At 49.4% G+C, this 22,340-nt stretch overlaps 3 protein-coding genes across 5 annotated transcripts; all 3 read right to left on the bottom strand.

Annotated features, from left to right (window-relative positions):
- Positions 1–476: 476 nt before the first annotated feature.
- On the bottom strand, positions 477–12,603 carry lhfpl2a (LHFPL tetraspan subfamily member 2a). 3 transcript variants are annotated; one of them, XM_037265240.1, is made up of 4 exons: positions 12,372–12,603; positions 7,724–7,784; positions 1,440–2,580; positions 477–892 (listed from the first exon to the last, which is right to left on the bottom strand). In XM_037265240.1, exons 3-4 carry the CDS (start codon positions 1,861–1,863, stop codon positions 636–638), a joined length of 681 nt encoding a protein of 226 aa, XP_037121135.1. In that variant the 5' UTR covers positions 1,864–2,580; positions 7,724–7,784; positions 12,372–12,603; the 3' UTR covers positions 477–635. The 3 variants fall into 3 exon arrangements, with proteins under 3 accessions (XP_037121135.1, XP_037121137.1, XP_037121138.1); XM_037265242.1 differs by lacking the exon at positions 7,724–7,784; XM_037265243.1 differs by lacking the exons at positions 7,724–7,784; positions 12,372–12,603 and adding an exon at positions 10,470–10,504 and having other exon boundaries at positions 1,440–2,063.
- A 329-nt stretch (positions 12,604–12,932) lies between these two features.
- On the bottom strand, positions 12,933–16,311 carry arsb (arylsulfatase B). The gene is made up of 8 exons (XM_037265201.1): positions 15,897–16,311; positions 15,541–15,727; positions 15,289–15,479; positions 15,024–15,231; positions 14,491–14,734; positions 13,889–13,959; positions 13,679–13,786; positions 12,933–13,564 (listed from the first exon to the last, which is right to left on the bottom strand). Exons 1-8 carry the CDS (start codon positions 16,146–16,148, stop codon positions 13,305–13,307), a joined length of 1,521 nt encoding a protein of 506 aa, XP_037121096.1. The 5' UTR covers positions 16,149–16,311; the 3' UTR covers positions 12,933–13,304.
- A 340-nt stretch (positions 16,312–16,651) lies between these two features.
- dmgdh (dimethylglycine dehydrogenase) lies at positions 16,652–21,926 on the bottom strand. Its single transcript, XM_037265156.1, has 16 exons — positions 21,691–21,926; positions 21,267–21,435; positions 21,045–21,143; positions 20,792–20,956; positions 20,517–20,721; positions 19,513–19,761; positions 19,243–19,441; positions 19,003–19,172; positions 18,756–18,909; positions 18,525–18,690; positions 18,331–18,461; positions 17,771–17,988; positions 17,553–17,710; positions 17,438–17,497; positions 17,216–17,350; positions 16,652–17,137 (listed from the first exon to the last, which is right to left on the bottom strand). The coding sequence occupies exons 1-16, from the start codon at positions 21,807–21,809 to the stop codon at positions 16,925–16,927; spliced, it is 2,610 nt and encodes an 869-aa protein (XP_037121051.1). The 5' UTR covers positions 21,810–21,926; the 3' UTR covers positions 16,652–16,924.
- Positions 21,927–22,340: the final 414 nt, after the last annotated feature.

The following is a 22,340-nucleotide window of genomic DNA, read 5'->3' as shown; positions in this document are numbered from 1 at the left end:
TAACTACTTTTTTTGTAAAGCAATTCATTTGGCAGGTTCAATGATGCGTCGTGACGTTTTTTCAATTATTTTAAACACTTTATAACATCAAAAATAACAAACTCATCCCTCGCTGTTTGTTTGACGTTCATTATGGGTGTAGACTTTGTAGAGCCACGCAAGGTCGTTCAGCGTGTTCAGGGTCCCGAAAATGGGGGGGTTGCCGATGGTGGAGTGTCGAGGCCATTGGGTTCAAAAGTTGTGGTCAAAAGAAAGATGTCCCCCACATACTGTTAGAAAAGAGGGATGGGTGCAGTATCAAATGTCCCCAGCAGAGGGCACCCTCCATAGAAGACAGCTCTTCAGAAGCCAGAGTGCACTAGCAGGCATGTTACACTTGAGGGCGCCATTCTACCATCTTTGACAGTTGTGTGGGCACGTTAACGCAAAACTTTACGCAAAAGCACGGACACGCGTGATACACACACACAAATACGCACACCTGGAAAAACAGAAAGCCATTGCAATGTGGATCATTCCACACAGAGTGGATTTTTTCTTTATTAGTTGGAGTGGCTTAACCCCTGAAAGAAGGATGCGAGCGTATGTACACTTATTTACAGCGCGGCCGACCGAGTCTTTGGCGTGGGCGGCGTTCAGAGGAGGCAGATAAGGCTCTTTCCCTCCTCAATCTCCTCCTGCACTTTGTCGCTGGACGTGGCGATCTCGGCCTGCGCCGAGAAGACGGCGCACAGGAAGGTGAGCGCCGTGCCGCCGGCGGCCGTGTAGAAGGCCCAGCCCATGGAGCACAGGCCCACCCGGTACGGCGACGCCTCCACGCCACAGTACAGGCGGGCCTTCTCCGAGCCCCAGCCGGCGGGGTACAGCATCAGGCCCAGGATCAGGAACAGGCCTGGCGAAAGGGAGCGGGGGTGCACATGTTAATTGGGGGCTTGAGCTAAATAAAGAACCATATCCCAATTCGTCACGCCTAAGAAGGTATGCACACATGCAAAACCAAATTGGAATTAAATTGAATTAAAGATTAATGGCGGAAAAAGTTTTGAAATGTTGACATTTTTCTCATACCACAAAAAGCTGGCGTTTCAACAGGCTTCTTATACTGCGTGCGTGTCATTGTGCGCCTTTCTATGGCTTTGTTTCTCTTTGTGTGGAAGGCGTGGTGTGGTGAGAAGGAAATGAAAAGTAGGTCATAAATTCTTTCCACATGTTGTTGCGCTACATCTGACGTGCAGGCCGGTCGGCCGGCCGGCCACGCTGACGAATTGAAGGGATGCCTTGAATGGGCCAGCCGCGCACGCACACACAAAATTAATTAGCAAAAAGGAGAAGGACGTCATCATGAAATGAACTATTTTGTCTCCCATTTCTTGAAACGTTAGGAGGCACTTTTTTATTTTTTTTAAATACTCGATATGGCCGATTGTCATGCGTCTCACCGGCGATGCCTTGCAGCAGTCCGCAGACGTTGAAGATGCTCTTCTTCATGATGCTCTGGAAGCACATGGTGAAGACGGAGATGAAGGCCACGGCGCACAGCAGCAGGATGCCGGCCGCCAGGAAGATGGACGTGGCCTGCCAGAACCCGCTGGCGATCTCCCCGAAGTGGACGGCGTACGGGCCGCACAGGACGCCGCCGCGCTGGAGGTGCGGCAGCTTCACGCAGCGGCCGTAGATGCCCAGCGTGGGGCGGTAGGCCTCGCCGGCCGACGGCGAGGAGGAGCCGTGGTGGTGGCGCTCGGGCGTGCGTGGGAAGCCCACCAACCAGTCGCTGCTCATGAAAGCGATGAGCTCGCTGAAGGCCGCCACGATGCTCAGCAGCGTCCACAGCATGGAGCGACACGTCACGATCACGTGGCACATGGTTGACGCCAAAGTCTCAGCTCTTCCGCGAATCCTTCACGGCTTTTGTGGACTTCAGGTTCTTCTAAAAGTTCTTGTTTTAGGAGTCCCACAAGTGCTGGTATTAGGTCCTCTTCAGTCCGCTCTGCTTCTGGCTCCAGTTCTTGCTTGAGTGTTTTTTTTAAGTCCTTGTCCTTCCAGTTCTTGAAGTCCTTCACTTCCTTGTGTGAAGCCCTTTCAATTTGTGTTTTAGTCCTTCAGGTTCTTCTAGCTCTTTTCAGTTCTTCCCTGAGCCCTTAAAAGTCCTTCAAGTCCTTCTCTAAGTCCTTCCTCGCCTTCTTTGAGCCCTTTCACTCCTTGTTTAAGTCTTTGGGTTTAGTCTTCCATTTAATTCCTTGTTTCTGTCATTCTCCTCATTCAGTTCTTCTTCTCGTCCCTTTTGTCAGTCTTCTCCTTCCTTCCTTCCGTCAGTCCCACTGGTACTCTGGAGTCCTTTTAATTTGTCTGGTCCATGTTGTGGCCACTTAACTCCTGTTGAGTCCTTGCCTCTCCTTTTTCGGTCCTCTTCAGCTCTTTTTATGAGTGGAAGAACTCTTTTTGTTTTCCAGGTCACCTTGCTGCTTGGTGTTAACTTCTGACCGCCGTTTGATTGGCTGGCCGCCTCCTGGCAGTTTGGCAGCGCTTTCCGCCTCTACATCGTTTTAAGGTGGCGTCCAACCTCCGGTAGCCAGGTCACACCTGCCAGATAGTAAAGCAGCGAGAGGTGAATCACTTTTTGGTTGACCTACTTTATGATGGTTTCATTTTAAAAGGCGCGTTTTGGATGACGGCACCATTCCGCCCTCCAGCTGGCCCATCGCGGCCGTAAAAGTGCCACAAGATGTAAACAAACAAACACTCGCCATGGCGACAGAACAGCCAAGATCTGAGAGCCGTTTCCTGCTAGTGACCAAAAAAAAAAAAAAAACTAACTGCTGACGGGCTAGTTTGAGCTGATAAGAGCCGACATTTCCACTCACAATTTTGATGTCTTCAAGGTTTTTCTTTTTTCATGATTTTTTATCATGTTGTAATGTAAACGAACCACCGACCGATCCTTGATGAGCATTCTGGCTCGTCTTCAGACAAACCCAAAGCGGCATGCCTGGCCAATGTGCAACCGCTGCCGAGGGTTCAAAGGTTAAATGTCCTGCCGCGACCTGGCGTCTCATCCGTGCAGCTGCGTCCAATTATCGGCGCCGCGTCACGTGTTTTGTGGCAGAGAGGAATTAGGCTTCCGTGAATGGCCAACAAATGTTTGACCCTCACCAAAAGAAAGAAGCCTTGAACGCATTTGTCTTGGGTCCCCGTGTCAGACGAAAAGACTCATCAAAGGCGCTCTCGGGATGCTGCAAACTCTCAAAGGCGTTGCGGCGAGGAGAGCGCTGACTGGATTGACGACTGAGGTCATCGTTTTTCAACGCCTTGCTGGAAAAGCGGGGACGGCCAGGATCATGTCAAAGACTGCGCAATGGCCTAGCAACATATGGAGCAGGACGCACAGGCTAATTTCAACAAGACAAGGAACTGCGTGCGTAAAGTGTTCAATATTTATATACATTTTTTATCCTTGGGGTATTTTGCTGAAAGTATGTTATTTCCACTCCTGGGAACTGTTTTAAATTGTGATGATAGGCCTTATGACGACTAATTGGGGCAGGGCATGTATTGGTTTGTTTGAGGAAGCTGAAGCATCTTTATCTTTGGCGAGGCAGACTTTTTCTATCCGATCTTTGTGTTCATTTCAATGAGGCCGTTGTACGTCGAGGAAGCTTATCGGCAGTCCCGTCACGTGACACCCGAGCAGCCGTTGCGCTATCAGGCGCCGGCTGACCCCAGGTCAGCTGCTTAATGGAGAGCCTCAGGGACAGCTTTTATTTCCTCGTCTCTTATCTCTTCTTTGCACGCTAAAGCGGACAGGAACTCCAGTGTTTCTTTGTAGACTTGACAACATGACCTACATGAATGATAAAGAAGTCGAATCCCACCAAAATAGATTTGATGTTACAAGCCAACAATGGGCTTAGTAGGTCGCGTGCAGATTTTGGACGCTTTGTCACCAGCGAAAGGGAATATTGCTGGTGTAATAAGAGCGCGACGGCGGAGTCAGCTTTTCCACCAGCCACCGAGCCAATCTTTCCGAACACCTCAGCACATCTGCAGTCATGTTTTGATCGGGAATATCGAGGGCGTATTACATCAGCTCCAACGCACCACGCGTCCGGCAAATCAGGGAAAAAAAAAAAAAAAAAAACAAGGCTCCGACCTGTCTCGGTGGAGGTTTGCAGTCCGGTTCTTCACGACACTCCAAGTGGCTAGGCCACCCCCGAGCCGTCCCGCACTCCCCCCCCCTCCCACACGTGTGCTCTGATTGGCTGATCCGCCAGGAAAGAGAGGTCACTTGGTGAGAGGGTCCACATGGTGGTCACTCTCGTGCAGCGAATCTGGGTTAAAATAACAAACGGAGCTGGATCTCCCCTCTTTTGTCTCGCTGGGCTTTTTCGTCAGCTCTCTCCAACGGGCCAAGAGCAACATCCCGTCATGTGGGAGCGCTCAAAGCCGATGAGCTCACCGCGTGGCAAAGCTCCCTCCAGGCATGGTCAGATAAGAACGCTGCCAGGATGTCAAGGAGCCCGTCCGGACATGCGGACGTTTCATCCGCCGTCCCACTGACCTTTGTGTTCGCTGACACAGGAAGCACAAATGAGTTCCACATGTTGGAAAGCCTGAGGAAGGAGGCCAACGAGGAGGACCTGATACAAAACAAAATGCTGACTCACATTGAGCACCTGTTTGTCTCGACTGCGGACTTTGTTGAACTCCGGTCGGAGACTTAAGTCGCCAATTTTAGGACTCGCCGAGTGGCCGACGTGCATATTAGTTACGACCCACTGACTTGATTTATGACTGGCTTAACCAAAGTAATGACTCGACTGGGTTGAATTTTAGCGACTTCTCCTTCTTGACTACCGCCACAGTTTGACTTCTAAGTTATTGGATTTCCGTTCATGTCCGCAAGCGGGATTTCACATGTTGCTTGATATCAATAAAAGTATCTCGAGTTGATTCCGCGGCACCATTAAGTCTATACGTCTTTCTTGCACGGTTCCAAACGAAAGTTTTTCCACTAGCTTTTGGCCTTGGAAGTTCCACCATTAAATTTTACAGCAGATAAACATTCCTGGGAGTTGGCCATGCCATTGAAAGAAAATAAGACACGGCATTAGAAGTGTCAGTGGGAGGATGAGGCCGTTTGTCGCTTCCAGTTTACAGTCAAACAGACAAAACAAAAGAGAATCTCAAAGAATTTGCACTGTAAATATTTTGCAAGACGGAAGACGACTTGTTGGCAGCTCTTCTATTTCTTGCTGAGGGACAAATCTACCGAGACCGTGTCCATTTTTTTTGTCCTTGGCGGACAAATATGCATCTTTTAAGTGTTGTTGTTTGCACACTTATTACATCACTACCGCCAGGTCGACTCGTGTGGAAAGAGATGGCCGCTGAGGAGCAAACGCGTGGAAAGAGAAAAAAAAAGATGGGAGATACAGATGGAGGAGGGAACATTTGGCACTGCAAGGAACCCGTCGAGAGTTTTCCAGTGGAAGAAAAAAAAATAAAATCACATAACGGCCACATAAAAGCCCGCTGCGAGATGCAGGTTACCAGGCGACGGCTCAAAAGAACCAAAACAAACGCGCCGGGGGCAAAGTATCCGATAGCTGACGGTTGCAATTTAGATCTCCGGCCCGTAAAAAACGACCTGACCCACGAGGGATGTTGGGTGAATGTTGTCTGCAACCGGAGAAGCTCGGCGTCGCGACCATCTGGACGCCATGAAGAGCCTTCCACCAGCACGTGGAGGCAGATGTGGAACATGCAAACAATCGCAGGAAAAAAAAAAAAGGAAAAAAAGAAAAACGACGCGCTGCATCTTTACGTCCATCTGTACTGACTTAGAGGTAGAAATAATGCATACATTAGAGGGATGAAAGCCTGACAGGAAGTGACCCCAAAATGTGGTTTTGTTGCATTACGCTCACGTTACAAGGTCTGACCCTAAAATTGAAAAAATAAGTGGACCTTCATATACCTGAGGAAAAAGTATTGGGACACACACAGGATACAAGGAGATGGAGTAGTTAAAGTTGACAGAAAATAAGTGGCCCTAAAACATTTCCCTGAGGGACTCCAGCAGGGAAAAGTATTTGGAAAAGGCACAGACAGTGGAAAGAATATGGAGTTCCAGCTTTACATTGTCTGGGAGTACATAGCTGAGGTTGCAGTTGGCCATGGTGGAGAACTTTTAGCACTCACGATTCTTTTTTTGGGGGGGGGGGCATCAGCATAAACACACACACACGGATGTGTTGAAGGTAAGGAAATCCCAACAGTGACGTCCAGAGGAAACCAACGTGGGAAAGAGTGGAAGAAAATAATAGTTGCGGTAAACAGGCGGCGCACCTGCGTGGGCCGCCGGGGGCACCGACACCTCCGGGGGGAGGGTCCATTTGATGGGGAGGGAGGTTGCGGTGGAGTCACAATTGTGTTGGCAGAAACATGAAAACCTCTCCCAGGGGTCTTTTGACTACAAATATACAACCTGTGCGGGGGAAAAAAAAGTGCTTTCAAGCGTGATGGAAATGCTATTGTTGTTAGCCAAATCAGGCTAACTTGAAGTTAGCAGTACAGCGGGAAAAATGCTCACACGGGCGGCCAACGCTCGGTCGAGACGAATTTCACGTGTGGGAAACAAGCACAATGGCGCTAAAAGTGGAAGCTAAGTGAAACGGAGCTAAATTGGGGGTTACATTCTTCACACCTCTTTCCTCGGCTTGCTGACGGGCCGAGGAGCCCCGAGGGGCCTCGAGTAACTCTCTGTTTCTCACTCTTAGCACTCAAGAGCGCGGGGGGCCTCGGGCTCGACACTGCGGCCATTATGTTTAACCATTTCCAGCCCCACCTGAACCCCCAAAACCGCAGCGGGAATCGAAAAAAGCCAGCCGTGCCGCTTCGATTCTTTGCGCTTGTGTTTTCCAGGCCAGACGAAGGAAATGGGTAACCGGACTACGCTCGGGCGGAAGGTATTTTGTCGGATATTGGGAAGCATTGTTCCCACCGTCTTTTTGTGCCGGGGATGAGCGGGCCTTAATCCCGACTTCCCCGCGGGCTCCGACCTGCTGAGATTCCCACAAATTCTCAAGCGGCTTTATCCCAACAGCTTTGGGAATGGCGCAGAGTCAAAAGATGTTTAAAGTCGAGTAAAAAAAATGGTGTCACAGCATTCATGTTGAACTTGACCACGAAAAACAAGGAAGAGATAACAGGAAGCAGGCGGCTGACATCAACGGTGACTATTTTGGACGTGACAAATGAGCACCTTGTTTGTTATGGCAGGGGGGCTTTCCACTTTCAAAATGACCTTCACAGGTGGTCTCTGGTCCACGCCATTGTTTTCCCCCGTATTGGAAAAACATACATCCCCCCCCCCCCCGACGGCCTCCCTCAGACACCCCCGACTTCCTTCAGCAATTTCCAAAGTCGGCGGAAGATGACGGCTTGCCCAAATATATAACGTGAGCGGACCGTGTGGAGTACAAAGGGGACCGGTTGGCATCTGGACCACTTGTGATGATTTCAAGACGAGTGATGGTGCCGTCCACCGGCAGGGAACAAAGACAGGAATGGCAATGGCTTTATAGTTCTGCTCGTGAGAGGCCCAGAATATCAAAGCGAGGAGAAGCAGGAAGCCGGGTTTGTTTTGAGTCTCGACGCCTGGCATGGAAACCTCGGCCCAAAGTGTTTGGATAAAAGTGAAGACGCAAAGGGGCGGGACACCCACCTCTCACGTGGAACCTCCGGGTGGAATCTGCCGCCGAGGGATGACGAGAACGAGGAGTCGACTGTTGACAGAAACAAGGCGGGACTGGTTACAAAACAATTCAAGGTTCAACAAATGTTTGTATTCAAAATGTTATAAGAGGCTTTTCCATCACATGACGGTCGCCGGCCGGTAAACGAGGTCATCCACTCGGGAAAGTCTTCCTCCTTCAGGCCGCTTGGCTCCTCTCCAAATCATGACACGCATACATCAGGCTGGGGATAATTAACTAATGGCTCTGCCGTCCGTTTACACGAGCCAGACCTCGGTTCACGAGCAGTTCACCGGCAGAGCGGGAAACCATCAGCACCGCTCCAACGGAGACCATTACATCGTCACGAGTACAAAAAGTACACGTACACCTCGCTTGCAGGAATTTCGATATTTTCTCAATCTTGAATTCCCACAGAGACTTTCCTGAAATTGCCGACAAACCATTCACACGGCATTTGTGTTTGTCACAACCTCAGTGCTGCTGTCACCCATTTGATCTCCGAGAAATAGAATCAAAAGAAAACTTTGCAATAAGCTTGGAACAATATGCAATTCCTACACCGGCGTGGGCGGGATCACGAGGCGTGACGACCACAATAAAACGGACAATCAATCGGCCACTGAGAATCGGGTTCCAGTGTAGCCTTTGCAAGTGAGGCAATTAGCTTGCAGCTAGCTCGCGGCTAGCTCTTGGCAAAGGGGCCTTGCTGGACGCTGAGCGCTTCCACAGCTGGGGGAGGCCATTATGCGGGCCTGGGGGGACATCTATAGGTATGCTCACAGCAGCCAGCACCGCCACAAAAGAATCTATTCAGGCGCTCTTTGGGGTAGCCCAGGCTTTTCAATTAGGAGCCACGCGGTGCTAACTTAGCCATGAATTGGCTTTGGTCGAGATCTGACCTTGTGGTCTGATTATTAAGAGTTTCCTCTTTGACGGCCGTCATCAAATTGGTCATAAAAATACAAGCCAGCAGTTTTGAGGGTTCAAAACATCATCTGCAAATGAAAAATGAGTTTTGTTTTTCCTTAATGGCGCAACATCACGCGGCTAACCTCCATGCTAACCTTCATAAACACTTAAAGCTGCAAGGGTAAAAAAAAAAAAAAATGTGTTCTGCTCCCCGGGGCTCACACTGATTACACACTGGGCCGCTAATTCAATGCAACGAGCCAATTTCCTCCGTGTGTGTGTGTTTTGTGTTGGTCATGTGCGCGCGTGCATGAACATGCAGACCGCACACACAAACATGACATCATGGTACAATGATGAAGCGGGACGTGCAACAGATGGCCGTCGATTTGGGAAAGCTGATTTATAATTGTTATTCTTCAAACAAACAAAAAAAGACATGGCGGAGAAAGAATGAGCGAGGGAATAGATCATTGGCAAAGAATGATGACGAACACAATGCACTAATTGAACTTTGCTCGGGCTTCTTTTCATATCAAAACAGGTGTGGCTTCCTTCAGACTTGAAGTTGAGGTCTTCGAGACCACCGCCGAGTTGGAACAATCGTAATTTTGGTGGCACTGGACTTTTTAAGCACATGTTCCATGTTGGTGTTTCCACGGATGTTGGAATATCCTTCAGTTTAACAACCTTTGTTTTTTTGCTGTCGCAATATTCCGATACGGGCAGAGTATTTGGGGGGGGGGGGGGGGGGGTACTAACAACTTTAGCGATGCCCCTATTGTGCCTTATGATGGAACAAGAATCCATTAAATGTAAAAAAATAAAAGAGCAGGAGTCAGATTGAACGATTTGAGACGACTAGCGGGAAGTCATAGCTGGCGGACGGGGTATTTTCTAAAAGGGGAGGGAGGGGGGGGGTCGCTCCAGACGCCTGCCCCCAGGAGATGGATCACAGATGTCTGACCCCGGAACGCTGCAGTTAATTGTGAAACTAAAAGCCTTGTGCTGACTTTTTGTTTTTATCTCAAATGTTCGTCTCTTGGATCTTGTTTTCGGGTCAACTCAATGCTCACTTTCAGTCAGGATCAGTTTCTTGTGAAATAAGTTGCTCTAATTTGGATTTGATTCTAGTGTCTAAAAAAAAAAGAAGACAATTCATGAAAACCCTTTACTGGTATTTGACGTTAGCTTTGTGCGTGAGGTCCCGCGGGTCACGTAACATTATCCCGAGTCAGTCTGCGAGTCACCTGGAGAGTCGTCACACTACAAATCAAACCACAGCTGCTCAGACTATTAGCCAGTCTTGCGCTATGTGAACACGACACCAAATTAATTTTTACAACACACACAGTCTACATGGTCACGTCGACGTCTTGCGTACTAAAAAAAGGCCCGACAGACGATAGAGTCGAATCATTTTGTCTGAAAAGTGTCGCGCAAATTATTTCAAAACATTTGATTCAATAGTTGTCATTTTATAGCGTGCTATTGTTCTTAACGTGTCATAAAAACTGTCGGGGGAACGGATTAACAGCGTTTCCATTCATTTGAATGGGAAACAATGATTTCAGAGACAAACATGGTTACAAAAAAAAATCTAAAATGATATCTGAAGGCACAAATGTACTCGGCGCCAGCCTGCACAGCTGCGAGGCTTTCCCTCTTTGATCGAGATGATTTCGCCGGTGATGATGGAGCTGATGATGACGTCAGAGCGGCAGCCGTCTGCTCGCCCCCCCAACGGATAAACACCACTCCCCTGCAAACTCTCCACAAAAAGCCACTTCACCCTTCCCCCACAAGTCATTCACTCCTTCCTTTCTTTTAGGGGGAGTGCTTTGTTTTGGCCCAGGACCCCACCCAGTAAGCTCCAAGGCCTGCGGGAGGTTCTGGTCCGACCCCCACCGCAACCCCCAACAAAGAGGCGCCTAATCTAATCAAGAGTGCATGACTGCTCCGGCAATAAGTTTCACGCCGCTTTGTCGATTCCAAAATCAGCTGTTTGGCAGCACAAGTAGGACGGAAAGCCACGTGGGAACGTTGAAGTGCCTGCTGCACTCTGTCATATTTCACACCGACCTGACCTGTTGTGTTTTTTTTCTTCTTCATTTGCAAGTTTGTTGAACATCACACAAAGTCGCAAAAGCGCCGATGGACGATGCAAACGAGTCCAAAGTAACACGAGACTGAAAGAAAAAAACAGCTGTTTCATATAAAGCAGTATTAAGGCCACGCTGAAAAGAAATCAAAACAAAATTGACAAAAGCATTGACACGTCATTTTATGAGGGGAAAAGATGGCTTAATGTGACCAGAGAATTGTCGTAATATAACAAACGATAGGGTGTACTTTCAGACAAACATATTTGAAATCTGCTGAAAATATATGAAGACACATTACAAAAGTGGAACCTCATCGCAGAAAATGCGTGTTTATTTTTGCCATTTCTCAAAAATGCTCCCAAAGCCTCTAAGAGGGATTTATGAGTGAAGACCAAAGCGTGGACAACTTCTGAAGAGCACGCATGAAAGGCCCGCCATGTGGCCCACGTGCGGGGAGGTTGTCGTTTTCCGCCGTACTGTACACTCTAATTTGGGTCCAAATGCACGCGTGACGACAGGACGCTCAGCTTTTCCGTGCTTTCAAAGTGTCGTAACGCAGCATCTGCACCCTTCATCTGCCAAGAAAGACAGCGCGGCACTTTTTTTTTGTGGCTTCAAAGAAGGAGAGCGGAGTTCCGCAGGGACAGGATGAATGAACCCTGGGTTTCTTTAGTGCTTTTGAAAGGGGCCCTAACACGGTACCATGAGGGACGCCACAAGCCACAAGCATTGTCACAATGGCAATAGACCCCACCCCAAAACTTCACACCCCTAAATTGCAGAATCCACATATATCAATGAGCAATTGTCGGCATGGACCTGTTTTTCACTTGACCGCCCGACACCCAACCCCAAAGCGCTTTGTCATGGCTGACAACACTTTCACCCGGAGTCACAAAAGAAGATTAGCAACCTTAGACGCCGTCCACTGACTGCCAACGCCCCTGACGACAAATCATAGGCCTCGGGAGGCATTAGCTGGGGTTAATGACACATTGAAATGAGGCTTTGTGCAAAGGGCGCGACTTTGTTTGCATGAACCCGGTTCTACTTTCAGTTGCAGTTACGCTCCAGTCAGTGGGTGTATCGATTCAGTTGAGGAGGGGTACCCTGGATTGGTCGCCAGACTGTCAAAAGGGGCATGATGACAGATAATATATATATATATATTATCTGTCATCATGCCCTGTCATATATATATATATTTGACACTCCATGTCAAAATACAAAAGCATTATTTTTCCCAATGTGTTGACGTCATAGTACTTTTGGCAGATTCAGCACAAATCAACGTTGAATCCAGTCAAATTAATGGAATATTTGTTGACCAAAATAAGCTTGTTCGTTGATTCAATTGATCTTAACACGCGTTTAAGAAAAAACTACGTCGGATATATACTTATAGGAGACAACAATAATTAAGAGATGGATACGCCACATCAGAAGAGCTTCAAACCGAAAAAAAGTCTGTCAGCCCGGCTTCGATAAGGCCAAGTATCTCGCTTCGAAAAGGAAACGTAGGACAATGAGAGACATGTATGAAAGTGTGTTGGGTGTAGTTTTTGGAGGGAGGTAGGCGAAATCTTATTTCAGAACTTACGTGGGACAGACAGAGAGATGCTGAAGCAAGCGTTTGAAAACTCCCACGCGATGGAAGACTCCCTTCGTCAAAGTGGCTGGTTGTTTTCCTCTCTTTTCAGGTGTGAGATAAGATTCGGGCGAGCTTTCCCTTTCCTTCGAGTGTGCAGTCTTCTGCTCTTTTTTGTTCCACGTCTTCCATGGACCGCAGAAGAATGAATGGCCGCCGCCAACCTCCACGACGAATCTGGCCAGCCCAGTCAGTGGCGAACCGATGGGTGGGTGGGCGTGATCAAGTAGCCGGAAAGCCACCAATCAGCGACCAGCTACCAGTAACAACAAATGGAAAACAAGAAGCGTGGAAGTAGCCAATCAGGACACCGCACCGTAATGGTTAGCAAAGTAGTGGATAGCATTTTGTTAACATTTTTTTGGAATGTAATAATAACTTCAAAATTAATTGTAAAACATTTATTATTTTAATAAAAAAATAGATGAAAAGAGTGGTCATTGCTCCCAGCAATAACTAAATAAACTAAATAACTAGTCTAAAGCAAGCTTTTGCATAAGTAGCCAATCAGGATGCCAGCAGCCGTGATTTGATTTTAAGAGGAAGTCGATCAAATTAAAATTAAAAAAGCACTTATTGAGTAATAATAATAATGACAAAAACATGAGTGATTAAAAAAAAAAATATATATATATATTAAATAAATACATTTGAAATAAATGTATCAACACTATGAACAGCAGCACAGCAACAGTGATCAACAACAAGCAATCCGAAGCAAGTTGCAGACATAATCAATCAGGACATCAGCACCATAGCTTCTCTTCCCCAAAGTGTTTGGAAGGCCACGACGTTCATCAAGGTACAATGCGGCTCCTATAACGTCTCTCATTAGATTGCATACATGTCCCATTAAAATGTTCAGGAAGTCCTCCTCATCATCATCTAGGCCCAGGGTCCCCAAGTTCCGGTGGGGCCCGGGTCACAGCGTGGGTCCTCGTCGGGAAAGTTGACGGGCAGGGCGGTCTGCTGGTGGTGGTTCAGCCGGCCTAGGAGGCGCTCGACCACGGCGGGGTAAATGGCCGACACCTCGTTCCTTTCCTCGGGGTCCTTGTCCAAGTCGAACAGCATCACGGGCTTCAGGGGCTCGGAGCGCCAAGCCGAGGAATCGTTGTGGCCGGGCCGCGGAAACCAAACGCCGCAACCTGGACCGCATAGAAGAATTTGCCTTTTTCTTTGGATTGGTTCAGCTCAAAGGATTAATGACGCATTTTGGACCATAACTGGTTATGGCAGAAACCTAAACACCAAGCCCTCACCTGGGTATCCAGTGAGCAGCTTCCAGTTTGAGGATCTGATGGCGGCGTGGATGGACACGTTGAAGCCGGACAGGAAGACTCCCTTGCCGTCCCGCTTCAAGCCAGGACCTGCGAGGAGGACACTTTCAGGACATGTATACAGCCGAGATAAACAAACAAAAGCAGGCTGAACTGTTTGGAGGGGGTTCTAGTGGCGTGTCACTGACTTACACGGGGCCATGTCGGTGTACATGGGGTCAATGTTGTGCAGGAGCTCCAGTCTGGGCGAGGCGAAGCCTTTGCTAGAACACAAACGATGGGGCGTTAAACACACGCACGCACTGAACAGCACACAAGCGGGATGTGTAAATCTAAAACAGCGCTCCCGCCCGTCATGTGCTCTGACCGCAGCGTCTGATAACATAAATAACTCTGCGCCGCTTTCACTCTCTGCGGCCAATCAGAAAGCGGCGGCGCAGGTGGCGCAGCAACCAATGGGAGCGCCGCGGCGGGACGGGAGGTAGCACTTTGTGGTGCGGCGACCCCGAGTTTCACCTCCTCCTTCACCGCGTCCGCATTTAGGCAGCCAGCGAAAAGACGTGTGCGTCGAAGTGGACTCAGCTGCTGTGAGGGGAAAAACAAACAGAGTACGGCGGAATGCCCGACTCGTACGATTCGGAATTCCGGGAAGGATATACCTCGCGCGTGCATCCGTAATTCAGACATCATTCAAACTTGCATTCTAATCATGATCAAATTTGTATTGCAATTATTTTTTCCAGGTCCTCTTTGCTTGTCTTTTTTTTTTTTTAGCCAAAGCAAGCATTCTTCACCTGATAGCGTTCCAAACGTCAAATCCATCCAGAGGCTTGGTGGCGTTGAGGCGGCCCCCAGCCAGTCCCACCAGCGTGGGTAGCCAATCGGAGACGTGAAGCAGCTCCCGGCTGGTGCTGCCCGGCTGCTCCAGGAGCGGCCCGGACACAAATCCCACGCCGCGGACTCCCCCCTCCCACAGCGACCACTTCTGGCCTCGCAACGGCCAGTTGCTGGCGCCCTGTTCCGGCAGGCCGCCATTATCTGTCAAAGGGAACCAACCGGGTCACAACTCAGAGTTGATGTTTCTTTTTTGGTTGCAGGTGTTTACTACCGGTAAATGCTCACGGCGGACATTTTATGTCTTCATAAAAGGCAACTAGATGGAAAGAGGTTTTAACAGCACTTCCACCAGAGTGTTTAATGGCCACTTAATGAATAGGCTGATGTCTTGGCACAGCGATTTAAAACCCTGAGCTGCACTCTGTTGGACATGCAGGGTACTGCAACTACATTTTTCACATCCCAGATGATTGGAAGTGTGCGTGAGTACCTGTGGAGAAGACCAGGACAGTGTTGTCCCAAAGTCCAGCCTGCCGCAAGGCCAAGCTGATGTTGCCCACAGCCTCGTCCATGGCCGACACCATGCCGGCGTAGGCTCGGCGATGCGGGTCCTGGATGAAGGCGTAGGGCGCCACGTAGCGCTGTGGCACCTGCAGAGGCGAATGGACGGCCTGTAGCGCGACGTACAGGAACAGAGGCTGAAACATAAAAAAAAATTAACTTCATATATTTGAGAGAAAATATTGGCGAGTCACCTTTTTGGGGTCATGTTTGGCGATGATCTGGACGGCCCTCTGGCTGAACATCTCAGTGGAATATTGGCCTTTGTATCCCGGAGCGGGCGCTTCGTCCTCCCGCAGGTCTAAAGCGCAGCGGCTCTGGTTGATGGCAGCGATGCGGTCACAGCGGACGTGAGTGTAGTAGTCCTCGCTCCCCGTTAGATAACCTGGAGAACATATCAATAATGTCTGTTCCATGTCTGTGGTGAGACTCATTCACGTACAAACCAAAGTAGGAGTGGAAGCCACGTCGCGTGGGCAGGCAGTCCTTCTTGTACATGCCCAGATGCCACTTGCCCACCATGCGTGTGGCATAGCCCGCTTCGGACAACAGCTCGGGCAGGAGCGTCTCGTTCAGCGGCACGCAGTACGGCTGACACGGCCAGATGATCTGGTGCTGCATTCCCGTGTGGATCTGTCAATGTCAAACATGCAACATGCTGATGAGAGACCAAACCAGAAGAGGAACAACAGTAGCCACACCACATCCGCTTTTATAACTGTCACACCGATAGTACTGTGCCTTGCTATTATTATGATCATCATAATGATCATTCTATCACAACAACTGTGGCGTGTCTCACCTGGTAGCGTCCTGTCATGAGCTGGTTCCTGGACGGGGTGCAAAGCGGCTGGACGTAGTAGTTCTCCAGGCGGACCCCCGCGGCCGAAAGCTTGTCCAGATTGGGCGTGTTGATCTCCGAGCCGTGGTAGCCGACGTCGTACCAGCCCAAATCATCCGCCAGGATGAACACAATGTTCGGCTGCTTGGAGCCCGACGCCGCGGGGGAACCGAATGTCAACAGCAACGCGACCAAAGTCAGCTTTTCGGTCATGTTCGTCTTCAAAGTGGAAGTGGAATGGCGTTCAGAAAATAAGGCAGAAAGCCTGCAAAAAAGAACTTTTTCTGTTGAAATAAGCAACTATTTCAGCCGCGAGTCTTGAAAGCTCTGCCACCGACTCAGGAGCCAACCAGATGCCCGGAAAGAAGATGTCCGGGTCACGTGAGGAAACCGGAAGTGGTACCAGCAGAACGGAAGCGGTGATGCTGTCATTACGATCTTAACTTGATTAAAGTAAAAACTTAGATTTGTCAACTTCGTTGTCGATTTGAATATTCAAATTATTCTAGCAAAAATGTGACAATATTTGTTTTACATTTTTGAGGATGGCATTTTGAATTGGGTCATACGGATGAAACAGTTTTTTTTCCTTCCAATTATTTTTAAATTTTGATACGAGTGGAATAAATGCAGGCATTGTTTTACAATTTCCATCGTAGTGCTGTAGTTCTTCCAAAATTCGAAAGGTAACTAATTACAAAACTAATCCATTCTGATTTCCAGAAGACAGCAAGTTCTATACACTTTATTTCTCACGGTATTAATGTACAGTATATTGTTGATTGCATATTTGTTCAAAAATAAATTATAAAAACTGTACAAATGTTTCATTCTGTGACTTACTAAAATGGTAATGGCATTATATCTCTAATTGTAAGAAACAAAACGTACACCATGGAATTACAAAATGAATTAAGACACTGCGGTTCAAGTATGTCATCAAACGTGAACGAACCATGTGAAGCCTTGCCACCATTGTGTTGATTTTTTTATGCTTTGCTCTTTGCTTTGTTCTGCAAGCGGGTCCTCGTGGGCTCGGTGAGCACCAAGGGCTCCTGGATGACGGCGGCCGGGTACTTCTTCCCCAGCAGCTCCACCTCCACCTTGCGGCCTTCCGAGGACAGCTCCACGGGCAGGTAGGCGAAGGCCAGGCTGTGCTGGGCGCTGTAGCTGTAGGCCCCGGACGTGGTGTTGCCCACCACCTGATTGCGGAGACGCCAGTGAGCGCGAGTTTAAACATCCAAGGGATTTTGCAACAGCCGAGCGTGGCGACGGCAAACCTTTCCGTCGTGCCACACCGTCTCGTTGCCCTCGGGGTCCACGTCGTGCGTTTCCACCGCGAGGTAGGACAACTTCCTCTTCAGGCCCTTGGCTTTTATCTCCTGAAGTGCCGCCTTGCCGATGAAGTCGGCCGGCTGCTCCCATACACAAAAAAAAAAAAAAAGTATTGTGATTCAACAGCAGAAGAGTTGGCGGCTTGCTAACCAAGCTAACTTGGTTACCTTGTTGAGCTTGATGAAGTAATCTAAGCCTGCCTCCAGAGGGTTGGTGTCACAATTCATCTAGAAAGAGGAACAAGAGTCATGAAAAAGCCTTGAGGGGTATGAAAGGATCTACCTCAGCCCCCCATCCTCTGAAGCCTTTCTCCAGCCTGAGGGAGGCCATGGCGTAGGTGCCAAAGTTGTCGATGCCTTCCTCTTCTCCCGCTTCCATTATGGCCCGGTACACTGCTGCCATGTCCTTCTGGCTCATGTACAGCTCCCATCCCAGTTCGCCTACAAGCACCAGTGAGGTCAGCAAAAATAGAAGCAAAATCCAAACAACGGCTTGCGTACCAGTGTAGGAGATCCTGATGGCTCGGAGCTTCACGCCGGCCAACTGGATCAACTTGCACTGGAGAAATTTAAACCCTGAATGGCTCATGTCCTCCTGGGTGAGCTTTTGAAGGACTGTGCGAGAGTTGGGACCGGCGACGCCCAGTACGCCGATTTCGTCCGTCACGTTGGCGATGTCAACGTCGTAGCCGCCCACGGCCGTTTCTGTCTCGATCCACCTACAGGGTGCGCCAAAAGTTACTTTCTTTGCTTCTCAGGGGATCATTGGAGGGGGGGGGGGCAGTGCCCCCACATGTCCTCACTCTAGCTCCACCAGTGTGTCCAGTATTTATAGCTGCAATGAAAACTCTTGGCATGTGGAAGTTTGGCAAAATTGCCACGAGAGGCTTCTACACGAAACTGATCTGAGTTGAATTGCAAGCGGAGGCTTGAATTTATGACCTGCTGTTTGCAACCAAAGGTGAAGTTGGACGAGCAGCTGCTGGAACATTTTGGGTTTCAGCCAGCGGAGCAGAGTCAGAATCATTCCAAAGCGGCTTCGATTGAGGTTTGTCTCGTACCTGAGATCATGTAGCTCCGATCCTGAGCCGGTGATGAGCAAAAACTCTCCCGGTGCCAACTGGGTGATGGTGACCTCAGCGTAGACTCTCCCGGTGGGCGTCAACATGTGGCTGATGTTGGTCTGGCCCACCTTAAGGCACAAAGTGTGTGATGTGACATCCGAGGGCCGTTCCACCTGTGTGAAGGTTCTCACCTTGGGCATGGTGTTAGCAAACAAGCGGTCCAGCAACTTGAGAGAGTCGGCCCCCTTCACGACAAACTTGCCGAAAGGCGTCAGGTCGATCACGCCCACCTTCTCCATCACTAGCTTGCACTCTCTGCCGACGGGCTCAAACCAGTTTGTGCGACTGAAACTGGGCCTGGCGACGGACACGAGGAAAATCAGCTCTTGGTTTACGGTGGATCTCGGCCCCGGTTCCCTTACTTGTATCCGGTGTCGTCTCCCGCTTTATAAAACCAGTGAGGTTGCTCCCAGCCGGCGTGGAAGCCCATGGATGCTTTGTCCTTGAGAAGATCGTAAACGCCGCTCTTGCGGCAGGTGGGTCGGCCGGCGAAGCGCTCCTCCTTGGGGTATCCGACTGGGAAGGGGGGGGGGACAATTGTCATTTGGTTCTCTGGACTGGACCAAACCAGATTCAACCATCTACGCAGCTCCTCTTGCGCTTACTTACCCACATTATTGAAGCCATAAGATTCTCGGGCTTTGGCGCACAGGAAGGGCACGTCGACCCAGCTCCCGTAGCGGTTGGGGTCGCATTCAATCAGGTCGTACGGAGGCTCGCCGTTTCGAATCCAGTCGCTGAGGAATTTCCCCACTCCGCCAGCGTGGATGACTCCGTACCTGAGCACGGGAGAAGTTGGGAAGCGTCGCCGCCGCTGCCGCTGCCGCTGTTCCTCAAATGGCGTCTTACCCGAATCCGATGGCCGTCCAGTAGTTGCGAACTCCTTGATGCGGTCCGACCATGGGCAGTAGGTCGGGGGTGTACGTGATGGGGCCGGACACGATGTTGATAATGTCGGCTTTCTTGAGCACCGGAACCATCTCCATGGCCATTTCCACGTGCTCCATGATCCGGTCCAGGTCCGACTCAAACAGCTCCTTGCCAAAACCTGTAGCGGTGAGACATCCCTGCTCTGAATCCGAAAGGACTCAACAAAGGGTCGCGAGCCAGCACACAGACCTGGGGGGACGCCGTCTCGGACCCAAGAGTCCTGCAGGACCATCTTCTCCATCTTTTCATAAGGCCCAAACAGAAGGCCGTCCCTTTCCTGGCGCAGGTAGTACGAGCCCTCCAAATCTCGGATGACGGCCAGCTCCTTCTTGAGGGCCTTGACTTCTGGCACGGTGGCGGTCACAACATACTGGTGGTGCACCGGGATGGTCGGATGCTCAAAACCGATCATCTTGCCAACCTCGCGGGCCCAGAAACCTGAGACGGAGGGTTGGAAAGTATCATTGCATGCTCTGACTTTTTTTCCTCTTCTTCTATTTACTCTGAAATGTTTGATGTGATGCCAGCACTTGCTCGATACCTGGAAAGTATCTTGAGGTAACGTGTCACTGTTGTGTTATGTAATTAGAAAAATATAGGTAAGGTCCAAAGTCCGTGTGCGGCCGCCAGCTGCACAACTTGCACGCAAACCAGCTGCTGATTTCAGACCAGTCGATGAAGTTATATTTAACAGACAGCGGTTACGAGGCAGATATGTTGAAAGCGATCTCGCCGGCTTGCATAAGTCCTCGTTTATAAAGGCTAATTTTATTCCTACACAAGTTGACCTGCTTTGCGTCATAGCTGCTTTACTGTGATGTTAATGATTGGACAGCGTGTCTCGGTATGCAGATGCAGGCGACGGAAAACAGCCGTTGAAAAACAAAACCATGCAAGAAAATCTCTTGTGAAAACCGCCCGGACCCAGTTCAAGCTCGTTTTCCCTGAATCTGAAGCGCTCCATATGTGCAAAGGTCTGAGGAGTTAGATAACGCGTTTGGTTGAAGAAAGGCTGAAAATGTGTCGACTGCAGTGTGGTCAAAAAAAAATGGACCATTTCTAAACTTTGACATTGATTCAGTATTTTTCACACAAATCAGTCGAAAATAATGTTCATTTATAACCAGCTTCCTGCTCGAAGCTTTCCATCCACCTGAAATTTTCAGATGGAGGGCGATGGATGGGGTTCAAACCTGTGGCGTTGACCACGCGATTGGCCCGGATGGTTCCGTGAGGCGTCTGCACGTCCCATTTGCCGTCGGCTGTGGGCGCGAGGCCCGTGACGGGGGCCGGGTTGTAAATCTGAGCGCCGTACATGCGAGCGCCCGCCGCCAGCGCCATGGTCAGGGAGTACGGGTCGATATGGCCGTCTCCCGGGGTGTACAGACCGGCCAAGACCTGAAACCAGCGGACAGCATATAAAATGTGACTTTTGGAAGTCTATTCTTGACTGGCATTTGGACTGCACCTTGTCCAAGTTGAGCAGAGGAAAGAGTTCCTGGATCTTCTCAGGCCCAATCATGTACTGCTCCGTCACATGCCAGTGGGTGCGGGTCATCTGGTACTTCATCTCATCCACACGGGCAGCCGTGGACGCGATGCGGACGCTGCCCGGCTGATGAAAGCCCACCGCCTGCTCACACCAAAACCCGACATCAACAAGCGAGGAGGGTCCAGTTGCCGGCGTTCAGCATCTTCAGGCGGACCAACCGGCAGCTCACCTGTCCAGTCTCGGCTTCCAGCCGCTCGTAGAGTTTAACGCTGTCATAGTGGACTTTCTTCAGGTTGATGCCCGGATGGTAATAGGTGGTCAACCCGGCCTATGATGAGGGAAAAACAAAGTGAACTCTGAGCCTGATATCAGTCATTTGAATCTTCTGGTCTACTTGAAGTTCCAGTCTCAATCAAGTCGTAAAAGCCAAATAAAATGGCAAGCCAAGTACCGCGTGCCAAGTGGATCCGGCGGTCAGTTCGGACTTCTCCAGCAGGACCACGTCCTTCATGCCGCTTTTGGCCAGGTGGTAGACGAGACTTGTGCCCACGCAGCCCCCTCCGATGACCACCGTCTCGGCTGTGTCCTTCCATCGCTTGCCCAACACGGAAGACGAGTCACTGACGGGATGGGGCAAAAATGATTTTGCGCAACGAAATTAATTGAGACAGATTTCAAATGATGATCCGCAGGGCGCATCTCAAAGTTGCGCTTTTCTTCTAGAAAGCGCAAATGGTAAATCAACAACAGCGTCTCTGCTGGTCGCAGCGAGCAGTGCAACAGCTTGGCGTGAATGTCTTGCGAGACATCTCAATTTGTTTTCATTGCCAATGCACTGAAGCTTTATGATGCAGTCGACTGGTGGTGTTTCTCACCTTTGCTCAGCTCTTCTCCTCGTCGTGCAGCTGAAAGTCCGCGAAGGCTGAAGAAGGGAACCAGAATGCGCCCTGGAGCGTAGGTGCACCTTGACTAGCTTTAACATGAGAGCAGACATGACTCTCAAAAGCAAAAAAAAAAAAAAGAGGCACCGGCTGGAGAAATTGACGTGAAGTTATAAATGCCTCACTGGCCCTGCAACTGGACTCTGGACCCGCCCCACGGGGTCGCCGGCCGTCTGTGGACGTAACTTGAACTCTCCCCACCACCCTCAATCTAGGTCACTCTCACTATTATTCATTTTTAAATATACGGCTTGTTAAATGTTACTTTTGAAAGGAAATGGATTCAATAAAATAATATGAAAACGTTCTTAATTTTATTTTTTCTTATTATTTCATGTCATATTAATGTATACTATCAATTATTATTTGTATTGATTTTTCCCCCCGAATAAGTCAATCGTGTGGAGCTTAGAACTCCACAGAATTTGAAATGATTAAGAAATAAAACGCAGAAATGGCTCCTGAAAATAGCTTTAAACAAACGACTTGACTTTTTCGTTTCATTGCGGCAACGCGCTCTTATCGAGAAACATTTTGAGATCTCGAGTAAAGTGAGATAACAGTGCACCAGCGGCCAGTTGGCA

The sequence above is a fragment of the Syngnathus acus genome, chromosome 12 (assembly GCF_901709675.1).
Source record: "Syngnathus acus chromosome 12, fSynAcu1.2, whole genome shotgun sequence".
In the NCBI taxonomy this organism is placed as follows: domain Eukaryota; kingdom Metazoa; phylum Chordata; class Actinopteri; order Syngnathiformes; family Syngnathidae; genus Syngnathus; species Syngnathus acus.
This window is presented reverse-complemented; position numbering and strand designations above follow the sequence as displayed.